The sequence below is a fragment of the Nestor notabilis genome, unplaced genomic scaffold, assembly GCF_000696875.1.
Source record: "Nestor notabilis isolate BGI_N333 unplaced genomic scaffold, ASM69687v1 scaffold3127, whole genome shotgun sequence".
NCBI classification, from domain to species: Eukaryota; Metazoa; Chordata; class Aves; order Psittaciformes; family Psittacidae; genus Nestor; species Nestor notabilis.
The window spans coordinates 31,093-42,901 of record NW_009936756.1 but is presented as its reverse complement, the minus strand read 5'-3'; the positions used below and the strand labels follow the sequence as shown (position 1 = coordinate 42,901).

Sequence of the window (11,809 nt, the reverse complement as noted above, 5' to 3'; positions counted from 1 at the left end):
CAGCAGGAATTCTGTACTTATTCCTTGTGGAACAGAGTTATGAGAAGATACGCTGCCATCTTTATAAGATCAAAAGGGGCAATGCTGATCCCTTTGCCTTTTGATACCCCACTTAGTTTTCTTTACCAGGCAATATATAGGTTTCTCTTATATTGGTCAGGACATCCTGCTAATTTATTTATTATATCTAAGTTGAACATTAAAAATTACTTTGTTATTTGTGCTGTAACACAAAAGGTTGTATTTCTTTGTTGGTTTCTTTTATTGCCCCAAAGGGACTTTGATCCCACAGCTGAAAACGGTAAGCATGTTATATAGTTTGTGGATTGCTGTCAAAGGCTCATTCCAGTCTTTTGCCTTGTCCTCACTGGAGCATTTATCAAGACAACTGACTTCGATGAAATGATCCTTTACAAGAGTTACATATGAGAAGCGACCATCCTGTTTGCAGTAGGATATTTTTTCTGGAGTACTCATGGCACTTTCTAGACCTCTGGTTTTTGCTTTGATCGCTTGGGTTATGTTCTTCCGTCTCGATGCACAACGTAAGTAGTGTCGTTATTATAAGTGCTTGTGAGTCTGTTCCTGCCTTTATTGAAATTGAACTGAATTAGATTTATTAAATTCCTGTAAATCACAGTCCTAGAAGTTTGAAGTACGTTGATGCATTGACTGATAAAATAACATCTAAATAAGCTGTCTTGGTGCCCGTGGACATGGTCTGTGGACTTTAAGGGGCTCAGTGATCCCAGGTTGAAAACCACTGCTCTTGTACGCACAGTGGGTTCTACAAGTTCTCTTTGAAGTTTTTTGGTTTTGGTGGTTTTATATCTGCAGCAGACATTAAATAAAATACCTGGGCTGAAGTTCAGTCTGGGGCTTTATATTTTTGAAGTTGGGATCACTTGAATTCCTTGCTGCTATTTTGCTGCTAAATTAGATTGGAGTAGTTACAATTTACATCTGGTATTTGTTGGAGTGGTGAGGACTCCATTAAAAGTACTTCTTCCAAAAGTGAAAACTGTGCCATCCATTAGCTGATTCTGGGAGTAGAAACAGTGCCTGCATGTCTGAATTGAGGCATTAGTATCATTTTGGCCTTTCAGCCTTCCTAGAGGATCTTCACAACAGTGAAAATGCTGAAGCGTCTTTCTTTTGCTTGTGATAGGTTCAGAAGATCACCAGGAAATGGCCGAGGGAAATTTTTTCTTTGGGGAAAAAAGCAACAAGAGCTTTTATTTAATGATTGAATTCCCTTTACTCAACTGTGAGATAACATTCCAGCCACTCCCAACTTCCCCTTTTTTATCTTTTTTTAGTAATCCTGCTTTAAAAAGTAGGCTCTTGAATACTCAAAGATGGAGGCAGCAAATTAGACCCACCACCAGCAGCTGCTGACTGTAGGAGTATTCTCTAGGGTTTTATTGAGTTACTTATGTAGAAATCTGCCCACTGTTCACTTATAAATGAGACCTGTGGAGTAATGCAAATATGAAGGCACCTGCTTAGCTAGGCAAAAATAGCCCACTACTTATTTTACCAACTACTGCTTTGAATATACAGTGAGGAGGGCAAGGAGAAGAGCAGGGACACTCTCAGCACTGGTGCAAACCCACATCAAAACATGGAAGTATCCATAAGAACATTGATTGCACTATGGCAGCTTTGCTGAGTAACTCTGATTATGGAAGGAGGAAAACATCTGGTGGATTTCTGGATTTCTGTGTTTAGAATTTGCAGATCTAGGGAGAATCACGTGGAGAAAATGTGGAGAGAGGGTGCTGAGGTACAATAATCCATGTATGAAAGCCACTTCTCAGGAAGAAAACCTGTATTTCCTAACTGCCAACTTCTATAACAGTGTAAGGGGAATACATTTCAGATACATCCGTCAATGTACCTTTACCCTAAGCTCTTGTATTCTTGCTAACCTTTCAGTGACGTATAGCTTTCTGTTTACAGTTTTCCTGGCAGCAGAAAACATTTGCAAGGCCAGGGTGCAAAAGTAGTTTCGATTATGATTTCCACAAATGGTTCAGCGGGAAATTAACCAAGGGTGATTCTTCATTATCAGGCAATAAAATACAAGTTTCAGTCTGGTCAGGGTGCAAAGGAAGGATGATTCTGTAGCTGGACATTTTCACATCCTTTTTTTAAGTTGTGAAGTTCTTCATTGTAGAACTTCTTTAGACAAAGATAGATTGGGTCCAAGATGCTAGTATTTACCTACTCTGTGTAAGGTACTGTTTTAAACCCTGAAAGTCATGTCAGGTACCACATGATAAGTATCTTTCAGCTTAATTTGAACTAATGTGTGCATCTGATTTTATATAAAGTATAAGCTTTCTTTACCTTGCACTACTTCTGGCAACAGTCCCACTGTGTTGTTTGTACATGACTTTTCCTTTTCTTTCTAGAAATCACAACCATAGATTGTGACACAATCCCTGCAGAACTCATGCTGACAGGCTTTTTGGATGATTTTACAGGTAAAAATCATGATTCTAGCCTAGACCTGTCTGATTTGCTCCCTTATGTGCATAGTACTTCAATGCTTCACATAGTTGGTATATTTTGTAATTAATCTGGATTATTATTAATGGCTTTAAACTTAAACAGGGGAACTTTAGGTTAGATAACAAGGAAGAAGTTCTTCACAGTGAGGGTGGTGAGGCACTGGAATAGGTTGCCCAAGGAAGTTGTGAATGCTCCAACCCTGGAGGCGCTCAAGGCCAGGCTGGACAGAGCCTTGGGCGACATAGTTTAGTGTGAGGTGTCCCTGCTCATGGCAGGGGGGTTGAAACTAGATGATCTTAAGGTCCTTTCCAACCCTAGCTATTCTATGATTCTATTAATTAATTTACAATAGTCTTTATGGCTGGATGCAGCAGCTGCTTATATGACATATTGCTGAGTAGAATCATGGAATTCTGCTGGCCATGATCATCATAGAATAATAGAATGGTTTGGGTTGGAAGGGATCTTAAAGCTCATCTACTTCCAACCCCTTGCCATGGGCAGGAACACCTTCCACTAGACCAGATTGCTTGAAGCCCTGTCCAAATAAATCAATATAAACCCAAAAATTCCCTGACTCAAGGGTCTAGTGTCTGAATAGACAGAGCAGGCAAAGGGAAAGGAAACAAGTGCAGAAATGTTGATGTTCACCTAGTCCAGTCAGTCCACAAGAGCTAATTTCTACATCCCTTCTACATCAGAAGGAACCAGTGCCACCACAGTTCTTGCTTTGCCTTCAGAGCTCTGCTCTATGCCAGACTGGAGTCACTGTGAATGCCAGCTGTTTGTTTTGTTGGGGCAGATGGGGTGCAGAGGAATAAGCAGGCTCACAGTGCAGGGAACTACAGGATCAGTGCTACCCGGTCAATGTATCTGCAGTTTCTGTCCTAGTTTACTTTGTTAGTGTAGCACACTCTGTATTATTCTAATGATTATTTAATTTGTGCGGCCTGACAGAGTTCATTTATCCCTACATTTTGTAGGCTTCCTTAGCCTCACCAGCAAAGCGTGACTGTGCCTCGGAGACAAAATCCCATGCTGGGGGAAGTCCAGTGACTGCTGGAGAGCACAGTGCAGAAGTGGTTTTGTTATTTACATTGCAAATGCAGTAGAGATGATAACTCCATCCCCCTTCTTCTCCCACCACTAACCAGAGAGGTTACTATTGTTAGCTAAAGGGTCTGGCTATTGTCTGCAGCTACACTGCCTGTTAGAGGCAACCCTGCAGTCAGGATTTGACTTGCCTCTCTCTCTATATATGTATACACAATGATCACATAAGGCAAAGCACTAAATGTTATGGCCAAAACATTCCCTTCAGGAATGGGCTCAGACCAGTAGTTATGTGCTTGCTGTCATTTCCCTGGACTTTCTCCTTACACGTAATTATAGCCTGTTATCTTTGGGCTGGTAGCTGACGGCATTCCAGACACTCCCTGATGTTGGAAGAAGACAAGGTTCCCTTCCTTCAGGCAGTTGGAGACCAAGACCACAAGTCTGGATGTGGAGATTAGAGATGGGACTGTTACAGGAAGGGTTTACTAGCCTAAATTGATAGTGATGGAGTACAAAACCAATGGAGTAAAAGACAAGCACAGGTAGCAAGTTTCCTGAAGCTTGTGGGAAATATTGGGGATGTTTAGGAAAGATTTTGGAGGGGAGAGGGGATTATGGGTTTGAAATCCACTTAATGTGTTCCATGAGAAGATAAGTATTATTTTATAAATACAAATATTTGATAATATGAGTAAGATAAGTTTATTTAATAAAATTGCCAGTAGCACAACACTGGATGACTTAAAAGGATCCATTTCAAACACACGTTCAAACCCAGATTTGATGTTTAAATGTTGTAAACAAGTAATACACTCACTACTGAAATGATAGTGAGTGAGTCCAATATGAATCATGATAATTACAAATAACAAGTTTCCATATTTTCCAAACAACAGTTCCTAAATGCATGATTCTAGAAAATCACATTCAAATTGATTCTTAGGCTGTGGTTTTCTTTGTGTTGCAGTGTTTTGTACATCTAGGACCAGATTAAAGGAAGAACCATACACTTAACACTCTGTACCAAAATCAACATTTAAACAAGAAGCCTGAATCCAGATTCACACTGGCTTCTACCTGCTTGATAGGTTCAACTAAGAGTTATGAAATGCCCTTATGTTTGGACATTACTGACACTCATTCCGTGCAGCCCTGACTAGCCTCTTGCTGATTTTGATTACATCCCTTGAGTTTGATTACACTTAGATTACATTTTCACACTAAGTGTGAAAAGAAGTTTTGCAGCCAAAAGCTATTTCCAGAAGATGGTGGAAAATTAGGTGTAAATTATGCCAAGGTTTTTAATTCTGGAGATACTGTTACAGAGTGGGAATACTTTGGGAAACGTGGGTTTGTGTGGTTTTAAAAGCATATCAATACACTTGTGCAGAGCACATAAGGGGACTTTGAGAGAGCTGATGTTTTAACTGAAAATGCCAAAATAATATGAAATATAACCAAAGGTAACCAGCAATCCAGTTGTCAATACACACGAAATGAACCTCTGGATTTCTTTTCCATAAAGCAATCTAATTTGTTACGCTTTCTCTTACAGGTGTTATAGAATGGATTACAAATATCCCACCCAATGTAAATTTGAAATTAGGACAGAATCTGTTCCCTGAACACTTACCCTATGTGGAGCTGGTATATGATTCCGGATCTAATAATGCCACAGTGAGGACTAGCAAGCCACTGGATGTTGATTCTATTGAGGTATTCTTTTCACTGCATGTAAAACCTGGATATAAAGGTTCTCTTGACAGGTGGAAAAAAGGTAGCACTAAGACATAAACTGTAATTGCTCATTCTCTCACCAGAAAGAGCAGCACAGACTTCAGTATCTACCTCTCAGTAATGTCTGTTAAATGTTTTCAGTTTCCTATACCTGTAAACTTACCTGACATCTGTCAGTCAGCCAGGTTCTTCCCTAAGCATGTATTGTGACTTGTGATGAAAGTTGTAAATCCACAGTTATAATAGGTGTCACTTCTCTTCTAACTCGTCTCTCAGTATCATGAATTATTTCACCCAGGTGAGATTGATCAGATATCATTTGGTAGAAGGCAATCTTTAGTCATATGAGTATTTATACAAGTGCTTAACTTCACACCTGATTGGAACCATTGGCATCTGTTGGTTGATACACAAAAGGAGAAGTCTTTCTTCCTAGGCCATTCTTGCTCTGTAGGACTATCAGGAATGAAGCAATATTAATGTTTTCTTGGGTAAATTTGCCTTTGAATGTGCAAATGGTGTAGTTCTGCAGAGTAAGTGGAGGCTGTTTGTTACACAAGGACTATTTCAGAGTAGCACTGTACTTGACAGAATTGACCCATACATATTTTAAAAACCACTGTTACAATCAAGACTTGCAATTTTCCAAATGGGTTAAAACACTTTTTATGCATCTTATACATATTCTCCTATTTTCTGGCAATTTTCCATCAGAGACAAGAGCCAGGTACAGGGATGGTGGGATCTGAGTGGGTGAATAGCAGCAGCAGATGAATGGTAGCCAAATAAACTTTACAATTAATAATCTGTAATGACTTTGCTATATATTATAAGCAGTGTGTTTTGGGACAACACACGTGAGGATGCAAGTACCAGAAGTTGTTTTGTGTAATTTTGACATAAACATTCTTTGACAATCATATTAGGAGTTCATGGGTTATATTATTTATTTGCTTGTTTGTTGATTTTTAGAGTGTCCATCTCTTTTATACCATTGTTTGCCAAAGGATTGGAACGGTAAGTAAAAGACATGTTGTATAAACTATTTTTCTGTCTAAATTTAATGCAAGTTACTGTTTTCTGAGTTACTATTTCATTTAAAGATATGATGCAGTTTGCTAAAAGTACCTTTTAGAAGTTGTATTTGTTTGAGTGTCCTGATTTGAATGATGTTGTTCACAGAAAACATAAGGTAAATCTTAAGAAGTTCATTTAAAAGTATTTTCACAAACTTTTGCTCCATTGTTACACATGGTAGTCTGACTTTCCCATTGCAGTTTTTAGAACTGAAGGGGTGTCTTTCTGAAGCTCTCATTTTATATGATGAATTTGAATGTTAGCAATATGCTGCTGCCTCTCTGCTGTCATTTCTAATCTATCTATTGCTTCCATTATGAAGAATAATGAAGTAGAGAATAAGAGAACTTTAATCTTGGAAGATGTAAATGACAATTCTCCAGAATTCCTACAATCTCATTACAGTGCTTCAGTATCAGAGGTGGGTTATGGCAAATGTTAATGTTTTTTCTTGTCATAATTGTAAGTTACTTTTTGGGGTCAAAACATACTACTTTTACAAGTAATATTGGAGCTGACGAGGAGAGGTGCCAACTTGACCTCGTGCTCACCAACAGGGAGGGCCTGGTTGGGAATGTGATGCTCCAGGGCAGCCTTGGCTGTAGCGACCACGAGATGGTCGAGTTTGAGATCCTCAGGACAGTGAGAAAGGCGTGCAGCAAGCTCACTGCCCTGGACTTCAAGAGAGCAGACTTTGGCCTCTTCAGGAACCTGCTCAGTAAGGTTCCATGGGATATAGTCCTAGAGGGCAGGGGTCCCAAAACTGTTGGTTGATATTCAAGGATCTCTTGCTACAAGCTCAGGAGTGTTGTGTCCCGACTAGAAGGAAGTGCGGCAGGAGGGCCAGGAGACCTCCATGGATGGATAATGAGCTGCTGAGGAAACTTAGAGGGAAAAAAGAAGCTTACAGAAGGTGGAAGCGAGGACAGGCAACCTGGGAAGAATACAGGAACGTTGTCCGGGAAGCTAGGGAACAGGTTAGGAAAGCTAAGGCCCAGTTAGAATTAAATCTGGCAAGGGACGTCAAAAATAACAGGAAAGGCTTCTGTAGGTATGTAGCAAATAAAAAACAGAGTTGGAACTAGGTGATCTTACAGTCCTTTCCAACCCAAACCATTCTATGACTCTGTGATTCTATATGAGGTTCTAATGTGATCATATTGATATTAGATCATGACATGCACTCTTATGGGACTTGTCTACATCTTGCTGTGGGTTTGGAAAAGAATGGCTGGGTTGGAAGTACAGCTGAAGGCATGGAATGAAGAAGAAACATTCAGTTATCTAACCTAAAATGGAAATGGGAAGTAAATTGCATATGCTAAGGAGGTGGCACAGCCAAAAAGGGCTTGTGACTGAGCATTTGGTGGTCTTTATTTCCTCTAGGTAGCTGCAATAGATGTCACAATCATAAAAGTGGAAGCTGTGGATAAAGATTTTTCACCTGTGTTCAACACCATCACTTACAGTCTTTGGGTGAGTTCCTTCTTTTGTCAGAGGCTGTGAACACCAGTCTACATTTCATACAAAATACAGCCTGGAATGTGATCCAAGAAGCTATCTTGTAGATACATGTTACAAATTACAAATCTGCAAAAAGCTTGCACCAGAAAGACCATTTAAAATTAGAACTTGGACCACAGGATCACCCTAGCATGCAGTGAGCCCTGAATCCTGTTTCTTAGCCTTTGTGAAATGCTTTGTGGCACTGTTCAGCTGTAGCTGAGGAACTCACTGGTTCTTTTGAGAAGCAGGAGTGAAACAGATCCCTCTCTTTTTAAAGTTCATATTGGATTTGCTGTTGAGCTCCAGTCCTGCTGAGGTGTACATGTAAGCCACCTGAAGTAAGATTATTTCAGCTAACACTAGATATCTGCAGTGGAGATCTTCACATCTGATCCTGCTTTCTCTGCTCTCTTTATAGTGGCGAAAGGAAGCTGACTGCCATTCATTTGATCTGCTATTTAATTAAATTAAATGTATTTCATTGTTAATCATGTAAATTATGTGATTTATCTATTTAATAGGGTCCAAACTCCGATTACTTTCATATAAGGGAAGGAGATGGAAATGTCATGCTGAAAAAAACATTGGATTACAACAAGGTCAACCTTTTCAATCTAACAGTCCAAGCAAAGGTATGATATAAATTAAAGAGAACCACAATAGTTCTACAATGATATTTCCTTTATTATAACATCCCAGTTTCTACAGATTCACAACTTAGGGAGTTCCCAAGCCAAAAGTTGTGTCTGCACCTTGGTTTATTCTGCAGACGATGTAGCACATTCTTCTTATTTGAGCCATTGTTTCAGTCTCCATTCAAATACCAGCCCAAGTTTCTTTCTGTGTGTATTTCTTTGAGTATGCTTATTGTACTTATTCTGCACTATTCTAAAGTATATTCATCATTAACTCTGGCAGATCTGTCCTATTTTTGCACATCTTATCACCTGCAGTCTTTCTGTGTGTCTTTTTTGAGACTTGAATCTATATTTGCCTTCAGTTCCTTTTAGAATTAAAAAGAAGTAATTTTGTCACATTTATTGTGGTATCAAGCAAATAGTACAGGTGCAGAAAATGTACTGTTACTATGTTCTATGTGCTACTGTGTAACACCTGCCTGATATAAAATTAATAACTGAGAACAACTGCCTTTTGATAGTGTTATTCCTAGAACTGGATTTCTAGAAATCGAAAGATCTACCAAAGTGAGAGTTCTCAGGTTAACAATGCTTAGACACTACAAAGCACATATAACAGTATTCTGCTGTACTTTCTGCTGAGAAATAGCTCTTTCATTACAATATTTCTTATTTTCTTTCTTCTCTTGGGATGCAGGAATTAATGGGAAACAACAGTGATACTGCATCATTAGTAATTGATGTCCAAGACTATGATACGCTGAACCCCTATTTCAGTCAATCAGTGTACAACGGAAACATCAGTGAAAATCAGGTAAAAGCTTTTCACTGAATGCTACAAACATGAAGAGATTATTGCTCTCTACAGTGCTTTTCTTTTGAGGATTCCTCATCACTGAGCAGTTTAAGGTGGAGGGCTGCTCTGTTTTGTGCCAGCTGGGGAATTGTAAGGTTATCAGCTGTACACTTCCAAGAACCAGGTAAACAGGCCACATATTTTATGAAACAGATTCTTTTGTGTTTGGAGCAAAAGAGGAAAAACCCCCACAAAACTAAACAAGTGTTGTAACAAGGCTTTTACTGTAAACATGGAAGGGCAGCTGACTGCCCATCAGTCCTGGAGCTGGCTGCCTGGTTTCAGTTCTAAATAGTGTAATTCCTACATATATTTCATTACAATCAGGTAGGCAAAAAGAAGAATGAGAAGTTAACTCTGGTTTATATTACATTGTAATTATTTTCTATATAAGGTGGAAATTTCTGAGTGGAATGTATTTGTTTAACTCGAGCTTCAGTATGCATTGACCAAAACAATAATCACAGTATAGAATTACTAGAGTAATGCACTAAAGATAATTATCTTTTCTATTATCCTTATTTATTTACCATTATCTTAATTTTAACATATTTTAAACCACAAATGCTTTTGGTGTTATTTCTTTGGTGTCCCTTTTGCAGAAGCTCATCTTTAATTGTCTGAAAGGAATCTTTTTAGATCTTCTTAAATGTTTTCATCTTTTAAGTAAGTTACTATTTGTATTAGGGTGGGAATGGAAATATTCAATGTCATTAACATGAATTCCATCAGTGACTACTGCCTCATAGTCTGGTGCTTCTCAAGTGTATCATCAGGTTGTTTTGGTTATCATTTTCCTCTGTAAAGCATGTATGACAGAGAGGTATCTTTTTCTGGACCCCAGTGATTAAATACATGTTTCTTGTTTCTACAATCAAAATTATGACTTAATTAACAATTCTTTGTGTAATATTTTTTCAAGTTAATCAAGTTCATACATGTTTTCTAGGTGGGCCCTCTGTCTATTAATCCAGAAAAGATACTGGCTAAAGATGGAGACACAGGTATAAACGAAAAAGTACTTTACAGCATCAAACTAGGTAAGAGCCTTTATTTTCTTCTAGACATTCACACAGTAATTTGAAGAGAATAATAAGGAAGTGCAGTGTACAGTCAGATGGCTTAACTGCATACATCTTCACTACAGTGCTTCTCCATGAGCTAAACTGACTTAATTTCAGTCAGTATAGCAGGGTCCAACCACTTTAAAAATGTTTAGATGTTCTTAACCTCTCTAATATACAATTCCTGAATCAAAGTGTAAGTCAGTTTAGGCTTCCATTTGATCAAAGGATTTCCATTCAGGACCATCTAGAGAGAGAATTCCATCAGGAGGTTTTCTTCCTCCTGACAGAATTGCTGAAAGCTCATGAGATGCTTAATTTGAGATTCTTGAAGTATGGGTGAGTCCATGTAAGAATTGTTTTGAGGACCCAGTGTTTGAAAACAAGCCTTTTCTCTGGAATGCCTGTTCATTTTAGCTGTGGCTGAGAAGACAACAGTCATAAAAAGGACAGATCACACTTATTGTTCTGCTTCATTCTCATTAACCCATTGCAATTTGTTGCTTTGCAGTGGAACCCCCAGCCTATAGCAACAACTTTATAATCGATGCAGACACGGGAGTGTTGGAAGTAATGACTGCAGTTGACAGAGAAGAATGTCCATATCTTCTTGTGGGCATTCAGGTAGTGATTGTTTTAGAGTTCAGTGTGTTAATACTGAATCTTAATGTAATAAAGCAATACATAAATCATTGTTGCTGTTACTAGTACTTCTCATAGTAACGCTAAAGGGCAGTTGGTATCAAGACTCCATCCTGCCATTTAAAATGCAAAATAAAGGAAAACTTCGTTCACTGAATATATGCAGTCATGTCATGTCCTTGTGTTAAGCTGGAATGACTCACTGTTATCAGGGCATGGAATTTACAGCTACAAACCCTTTGTTTTCTAGGCAAGTCAGCAAGACAATACTTTAAAAACAGCTGATGCAGTAGTTCTGGTTACTATTGGTGATGTGAATGACAACTATCCAGTATTGTCACAATCAAGTTACAACGTCTCAGTTCCAGAAAATTTCCCAGATGGGATGGAAGTTCTTCAAGTAACAGCTACTGACAAAGATGAGGTAAAATGGCAAAGTCATTATGGTTGCTACAAATACCACACTTATGAAACACGTTACAGAATGCATTTGCATTTTACAGGTATAGTGAATAGTGCTACAGATTATTTTACCCCTTAAGTACCTAAATATGTTTAAACAAAACAACCTTAATTTTACTTCTTTAAGGGGTAGAGTACTACAGAATAAATTGGCTGTCTCTGAAACTCCTCTGGCTTGTATAAGGTCCCAAACATGAAAGGGCAAAGTCACTCTCAGCCTGCATGATCTTTTTCTTCCATGTTGTTTGCTTCTC

General features: G+C 38.5%; 1 protein-coding gene across 1 annotated transcript in view; it reads left to right on the top strand.

Moving 5' to 3' along the window:
• Positions 1–475: 475 nt before the first annotated feature.
• Positions 476–11,809, top strand: part of LOC104408790 (protocadherin Fat 4-like) — a 42,143-nt gene continuing 30,809 nt past the window's right edge. The window contains exons 1-10 of the mRNA XM_010018504.1: positions 476–545; positions 2,418–2,489; positions 5,129–5,289; positions 6,283–6,327; positions 7,774–7,863; positions 8,415–8,525; positions 9,229–9,345; positions 10,337–10,427; positions 10,963–11,075; positions 11,344–11,517. Of these exons, the coding sequence (XP_010016806.1) occupies positions 476–545; positions 2,418–2,489; positions 5,129–5,289; positions 6,283–6,327; positions 7,774–7,863; positions 8,415–8,525; positions 9,229–9,345; positions 10,337–10,427; positions 10,963–11,075; positions 11,344–11,517 (1,044 nt within the window). The remainder of the gene's footprint in view (positions 546–2,417; positions 2,490–5,128; positions 5,290–6,282; positions 6,328–7,773; positions 7,864–8,414; positions 8,526–9,228; positions 9,346–10,336; positions 10,428–10,962; positions 11,076–11,343; positions 11,518–11,809) is intronic.